At 41.2% G+C, this 7,555-nt stretch overlaps 1 protein-coding gene across 1 annotated transcript; it reads right to left on the bottom strand.

Moving 5' to 3' along the window:
* Window positions 1-939: 939 nt before the first annotated feature.
* Window positions 940-3,058, bottom strand: LOC134675768 (uncharacterized). The gene is made up of 2 exons (XM_063534076.1): window positions 1,667-3,058; window positions 940-1,011 (listed from the first exon to the last, which is right to left on the bottom strand). The coding sequence occupies exons 1-2, from the start codon at window positions 3,056-3,058 to the stop codon at window positions 940-942; spliced, it is 1,464 nt and encodes a 487-aa protein (XP_063390146.1).
* Between the last annotated feature and the right edge of the window lie 4,497 nt (window positions 3,059-7,555).

Genomic DNA, 7,555 nt, shown 5'->3' with positions numbered 1-7,555 from the left:
CTAACAAATATAAACAGAAGTTGGACATTCCGCCCACCAAGGACAATAATAACACAAATGTCCTTATTTCCGCCCACCATGAGACAACTAACTATGACAAAATACAACAAAACTTATATCATGACACAGTGAAAGGAAATTGTAACATGTGATATTCAAAATGTAAACAAACAACTCAGCACGCTGCAATAACTTTGCATTCAAATTGAACAAATGATACCAAATTAAAAACCTCAACTTACATTTGGTAAGAAACAAAAAATGCAAATCTTAAACTTTAAGTTTCTATTGGCAAAAAACATAGTTTGCCAACAGGTCGTTTAATAATATTCCCTTTACAACGTAAACTAACTACTCGAGTGATTCCATCCAGACCTGGGTGTTTATCAGTGATTACACCGTACAACCATCTTGCTGGAGGCAAATTATCTTCCTTTACTAACACCACACTACCTACTACTGGCTCGGGCGTTTGATGGGCCCACTTGTAACGGTGGTAAAACTGAGTCAGATATTCACGCGACCATCGGCGCCAGAAATCTTGAACCATTTTTTGTGTTAGCTGCCATCTTCTTAAACTACCTACATTGGTACTTTCATAGTTGGAATCTGGCACAAGTACTAGCGGCTCTCCAACCAAAAAATGTCCAGGAGTGAGTGGTATAGGATCATCACTGTTGTTACTATTGATTCTTGACATAGGCCTTGAATTAAGGCAAGCTTCAATTTGAGCTAAAACTGTTGCCATTTCCTCAAATGTCAAGGTGGAATCTCCAATCACTCGTTTAAGGTGATGTTTCGTGGATTTGACTCCCGCCTCCCAGAGGCCTCCAAAGTTTGGAGAGTGTGGAGGAATCCAATGCCAATTAGTGGAGTTTGTAGCAAGCTGATCAGCAATTTCCACAGCCACGCTTGATCGTTCTTCGGCGTATAACTGCTTCAGCTCACGAGCAGCTCCCACGAAGTTCGTTCCATTGTCGCTCCACAAATCAGCGCAATGACCACGACGTGCTGTAAAGCGTTTAAATGCCGCAATAAATCCTTGAGCTGTCAAGTCACTGACCGCTTCAAGATGTATTGCTCTTGTAGCCATACAAATGAAAAGGCAGATGTAGCCTTTGTAAGAGCGGTGGCCTCTTCCCTTTGAGGTGCGCATGTTTATTGGACCAGCATAGTCCACACCACTCTGAAAAAAGGGGCGATTGACAGTTCCTCGAACTGACGGCAACTGTCCCATCAGTGGGTGTCGCGATGCAGCGGCATAGCGAGCACATGTCACACATTTGCGAACGAACAACTTAACCGCATTGGATGCTCCAATTACGTAATATTTCGATCTCAAGTAATTGAGCATCAGTTGCGGGTTACCATGCAGAGTTTTTTCGTGCGCATTATCTAAGATTAAAGTTGTGAAGTGTGACTTGTGTGGAATTATCACTGGATGCTTCATCTGTTCACTAATTCCAGCGTGCTCTAATCTTCCACCAACTCTTAGGACACCATCTCCATCTACAATCGGGTTCAGTGAGGTAAGTTGACTCTTCTTATTAACCGTTTTATTTTCTTTCAGGTTCTTCAACTCCTCTTTGAAATGATTTCCTTGAACAATCTTTATACACATTTTTAAAGTTTCTTGGATTTCACTGCTTGTTAACCACAGACTTACCTTTTCTTTTCTAACACATTTCAAAAATCGTTTACAGAAAGCCAGAACGCGTAGCAGTTTCCACAATTTAGAAAACCTTGAAATAAGTGTTTCTTCGGCATCTGCTGTGACATCATCATTATCGTAAGTATTCACGAAGCATGCTTTAGTGCTTTTTTCTTCTAAGTTTGTATCCTTTATGTTTGGTTTTTTATAGCTAATCTCCTTATTTTTCAGCCACGACGGACCTTCTATCCAGAGCTCTTCATTGCTCAGGTGTCGTGTACCTCTAGACGCACAGTCTGCAGGATTATCTTTCGACGAGACATGGGACCATTGGTGCGGCTCTACTGACGTTATTATTTCAGATACGCGGTTAGCGACGAAAGTTTTCCATCGATTTGGACGACTATTTAGCCAAGAGATGACTACTGTGGAGTCAGTCCAAGCATGAATGTTCGCTTTGCTGATACTCATAACGTCGGCTACTTCAACCAGCAATTTAGTGAGTAGCACAGCCCCACACAATTCCAGACGTGGAATAGAAATTTGCTTAATTGGTGCCACTTTCGTTTTAGAAGTGATCAGTGACACGTGCACATTTCCTTCTTCATCTATAGTCCTTAAGTACACAACAGCAGCAAACGCTTCATTAGAAGCGTCGCAGAATCCCTGAAGTTCCGCAGTTACATTGGAACTAGCGTGGTTCCATCTGGGCAGCTTGAATTCGGTAAGTTGGTTTAGACTTTCTCTGTAGTTTAGCCAATCCTTCAGTAATTGTGGTGGTACTTCATCATCCCATTCGATTCCCGAAAGCCACAACTTCTGGATGAAAATTTTGGCTACTATGATCACTGGAGCCAACCAACCGAGTGGATCGAACAGCCTTGATATGTCAGATATGACACTTCTCTTTGTTACAGGAACTGTGAGTGGAGGAAGTTGTACCGAATACTCAAATTCGTCATTTCGGCGATTCCAGACGAGTCCCAGAATTTTCATGACAGCATCTATCTTCAGCTGGAGACTTCCTTCCTCTTTGACATCAGTTTCTTTCATGTAACTTATTAATTCTTCATTGTTACTGCTCCATTTTTGTAATTCGAATCCACCTTTTTTCAAAAGTTCATTCATCTCTTGGTATACTAATTTACCTTCTTCCACAGATTCACAGCCTGTTAACAAATCATCTACATAGAAATGCTTGAGGACCCTATCAGCAGCGTTTGGATACTGTGCTCCTTCATCGTAGGCTACTTGCTGAAGAGCACGCACTGCAAGATGAGGTGCTGAGGCCGTACCAAAGGTGACTCGGAGCAGTCTCAAGTGCTTAATCTTCTCCCCCGAGTTTTCACGCCATAGAATGCGTTGAAAATCTACATCGTCTTGATGAACTTTCACTTGCCTGTACATTTTAACAATGTCTGCTACCAGGCATATAGGGTGGCAACGCCAACGAAGAATTGTGTGACGCAAAACAGGTTGCAGAGTTGGACCTACTAAAAGGTCTTGATTTAAGGAAACGCCATTAGAGCTAGGACAAGACGCGTCATATACCACACGCAGCTTTGACGTGGATCTGTCATCTCGGATGACAGCATGATGTGGCAAGTAAACTGCATCTGGGTTGTTCTCCTATTCAGGAGGAACTTCTTCCATGTGTTCCAGCTCAAGATATTCATTAATGACATCCGAGTAGCGTTTCTTCATTTCAGCATCCTTTGCGAACTTCTTTTCTAATTGGTTGAGACGCCTAGTTGCAATAGGCACAAAGTTTCCGTGTTTGCAACTGGGATCTTGATCACGAAATGGTAGTTTCACTATGTATCTACCGGTGCTATCACGTTCAGTGGTAGCCGCGAAAAATTCTTCACATTTCTTCTCGTCTTCAGTGTAATGATGCTTGAGATCTGTCGTATTGTGGTCAGCCTCGAGTTCCCAAAATTTCTTGAGCAGCTCGTTTTCATCTAAATGAATGTGGTTAACGCTAACGCTTTTACGAATTTCCGACTCACCTAAGTGAGTTGGCCCTGAAACGATCCAGCCTAAAGACGTTCGCTGAGCGATAAGTGCTCCTTGTGGAGCTTTAATCATGTTGTTTAAAAGTATTTGACCGTACACCTCTGCCCCTAAGAGCAAGTCGATTTTGCCGGGAATGTTGAATGTGGAATCTGCTAAATCTAATTTAGGCAGTTCTGACCACGAATCAATGACAATACGTTTTCTCGGACGATTCGATGTTACCTTGCCCAAAACATGAGCATGCACGTTTACTTCAAAGTCAGGTTCTAGGAGTGATGAAATTTTAACCTTTACCACCGACTTAGAGTTCACAGGTGAACTCTCTTCACCGCCTAGACCCGTAACTGTGCTCTTGTGGGAAACCTTGTTAAGTCCCAGCAGTTGTGCTGCAGACTCCGTTATGAAAGAGGCTTCCGAGCATTGGTCGATTAAACATCTGAGGGTTATACCTGAACCTGTTTTCGACTGAGCTTGAACCAAAGCCGTTGGCAAGAAAACTTGTCCACGACTGGTCGAAAAACACGTTGTTACATTATTGGGCTCATCACACGATGATGATGGAGCTGTTGTTGCGTGTGCAACAATATCGCCTTCAACCGATTGAATAGGTTTGACTTGAGAATCGGTTGCTTGAGTGCTATTTTTTGGGTGCAGTAAAGAATGATGTTTGCGCTTACAAATTCGGCATCTAGTAGATTGGCGACAGGAATATACGTTGTGACCTGAACCTAAGCAATTGAAGCAAAAATTACCGGACTGGATGAAATCACGTCGAGCATCAACATCGATTTTTGCAAAACCCTTACAATTACACAATTTGTGATTCTCTGAACAATAGCCACAAGAAACTTCAGTTACATGATGCACTTTTAAGTTGCTACTAGATTGTGCATTGGGTTTCTTTGGAACAAAGTTTGTCTTCGATGATTTCCCATCCAAAAATTCTAATGCCCTAAATCGGGTTTCTAAAAATTCTCGAAGTTGGCTAAGTGTGGGCAAATCATCAGAAGACTCGCTAACCTTAAGTTCCCACTGTTTCCTAGACTCGTTGTCTAATTTAAGACAAATGATATGAATCACAATTATGTCCCATGTAGTTGTGTCGATGCCTAAGTTGTTCAATCCATCTAAACACTCATTCGTAGTGTCCAGCAATTCCTTGAGTGCATTCGCGGACTCTGTCGTAATATTCTTCTGACTCATGAAGCGTTTGAGAATGCAGTTGGAAAGATACTTCTTATTATTATAGCGCTTTTCCAATTTTTCCCAACAGGAGCTGTAATTATCTTGCGTGATTTGTACGTGACGCAGAAGCTGTTCAGCTTCACCGACTAAATAACCTTTCAGGTAGTGCAATTTTTGGACGTCATCTAAATCTCTATTCTTATGGATGAGCGACTTGAATAGATCTCTGAAGCTAGTCCACTCAGAATAATCCCCTGAAAACGTAGGAATCGAAATCTTTGGTAGCTTTACCATCACCGACTTGCCTTGACCAATATCTGACTTATTCCCAACAGTGGTAGACTCAGTGCTCTTTCCAGGAATTGAAGCGTTTAGTTTGCTTAGGGCAACCTTAAGATCCGACTTGTAATCCATGAATAACTCTTCCGCACTAGAATATACGTCTTCAGTTACATACTCGGTGAACTCAACTGTAGTAGACTCTTGAATGATTTGAGTATGAGTTGTCACAAACTGATTCCACAAAGATTCTAAGGTTTCTAATCTAGTGCTAAGGTAATCTGCAGAGTTAAGCCGTTCCTTAGGCGATTTTTTAAAGTTAGTTTTAGCCTTATCAATTCTCAAATACAAGTCCTGCTGCACTTTTATAAGAGCCTCCATTTTCTAAGTGTTTGGAACTTAGCGCAATCTAGGCAAAATTGGGCGTGGATTCCCCGTCGTTCCACTTTCTTCGAAACTATTCTAAGTCCAAACTTGCTACGAATTTTTCTAAGTCAAAACTTGATGAAATTTTTCAAAGTCTTAATTCGTTGAAATTTCACTAAGTCTTTGACAGTTGCACTACGTAATAATTTTAATGTACTCACGGTTGTCTTGACACTTCACTACGTCACACATATAATCCGCTTACGTCATACTGCTGCATCTCACCGCTGACGTCACGATGCACTTGCTTACGTCACACGTTGCTCCGGAACATAGGCTCTTCCCGCCTTGCCACCGCTGACAGCAATCCACTGCCTTAGCCGGCGTCCGTTGGCCCGAAGTTTACCGAATCCACTAGCCGAACTTATCCGGCTCGAAGGACCATGTAAAAAGGGCCCAAAAGAATAACACTCTAATGACTGTACAATAATGTATAATTTCGTTAGAGGTATAACTGTTCTAAAAGCTTGACAATATTTAATATCAGCCAGACGTCGTGTTTTGCAGAAAAATCTTAATACCGCGATGTAGGAAATTTGACACATGGTATAACGACATCTAGCGGGTAATTTGGAAACAAAATCAACTTCTTGCAAAACAATCCTAACAAATATAAACAGAAGTTGGACACACATTATGGTAGTGGATTGATTCAGATGAAACTTGTTTTGACAGTCCATACGGAAATGCAACTGGTGTCAATCAAGACCGCTCTATATTTTTATGCAATCCGTTTTTTACTGGTAGAAAAACCATTTTGTTATGGTTTTTCTAATAATTTAAGTACTTTAATGCTTTCGGTTATAATAATTCATGTAGCGTATACTATACTCCGTAGGTAACATTATTGCGTCTATTGTACTATTCTTCATGCGCCAAGCGTTTCTAATTTCTATCAGCAAATGCATCTTACACCAAAACATATCCACTTCTTTACTTATTCGAGTTATTCTAAGGTTATATGACAAAATTTGTTCAACTTTAAAATTCATATAAACATTTTTCAAATTCCAAAGATGTTCTTTTTCGCCACATCTGTCCTAGGAAACACTATACTCTGCCACATGCGCCTGAGCAAGTGACGTGTAAAATCTTTATCGAAGCCCTACTGCTGCTCGGTGCCTAGCTGCTGTGTAAGGCCTTGCAAACATCGGAGTCTTATCGATTGTCCATAAATAACTGACACAATCTTACCAAATAGTGATTGCAAAAGAAATTGCGAAATCGTTCTGGGTAATTCTCTTTTCGTAAAATTTACGTCACGCACTGCGCTCCAAATTGATAGGTAATTATAAAGGTACAAAATAAACTTACATCGTTATCAACCAGAAGATCCAGTTAGTGGCTTTGTGACCTGTAGACCTCACAAGCATGACTAAAAACGGACTAAATGTAGGACTCCGCCCCGCCCTTTTGGAAATATTTCAAAAACGGAATTTACAAGAAAATCTATTTAACCATCGAACCTGCTAACAAAATTTTACGAGAATCGGTTGAGAATTCCGGCCTATAGAGGAATAGAGAACATCCGGTAATACGAAAACATTTTTGCCCAAGCTCAAAGGGAGACGCTAGGTGCTTTGATAAAGATGCAACTACAAATCCATCCTTGTAGAGAACGACACTTCTACATTGTTCAAGTTAAAACAAAACAAATGATAATCCCACGTTCACTCTCAATTTACCCGTATATAGGTTAAAAGTCGAAAGCCTGCTCGAGCTAAAGCCAGTTAAAATTTAAAATCGGCGCATTAAGCATCGCTTCGCTGGCGGAAATTAAACTCGGGAACCGGGACGCGGGGACGTTGCCCTAGATACAGGCTAGGTCTTGCTTCGTGGAAAAGACGTAAGTACCAATATTAGTGAAACTCATAGGATTTTCGGCTGTTCAGAATTTTACAACGCAGAGGAAGACCAAAACGGAGATGGGGACGACCTCGATACGTTCTGTATAGAGTGGCGGGAATGTGCATTGGAGAGGACCAAATGGCGGGAAAG

Source organism: Cydia fagiglandana, chromosome 23 (genome assembly GCF_963556715.1).
Source record: "Cydia fagiglandana chromosome 23, ilCydFagi1.1, whole genome shotgun sequence".
NCBI classification, from domain to species: Eukaryota; Metazoa; Arthropoda; class Insecta; order Lepidoptera; family Tortricidae; genus Cydia; species Cydia fagiglandana.
This window is presented reverse-complemented; position numbering and strand designations above follow the sequence as displayed.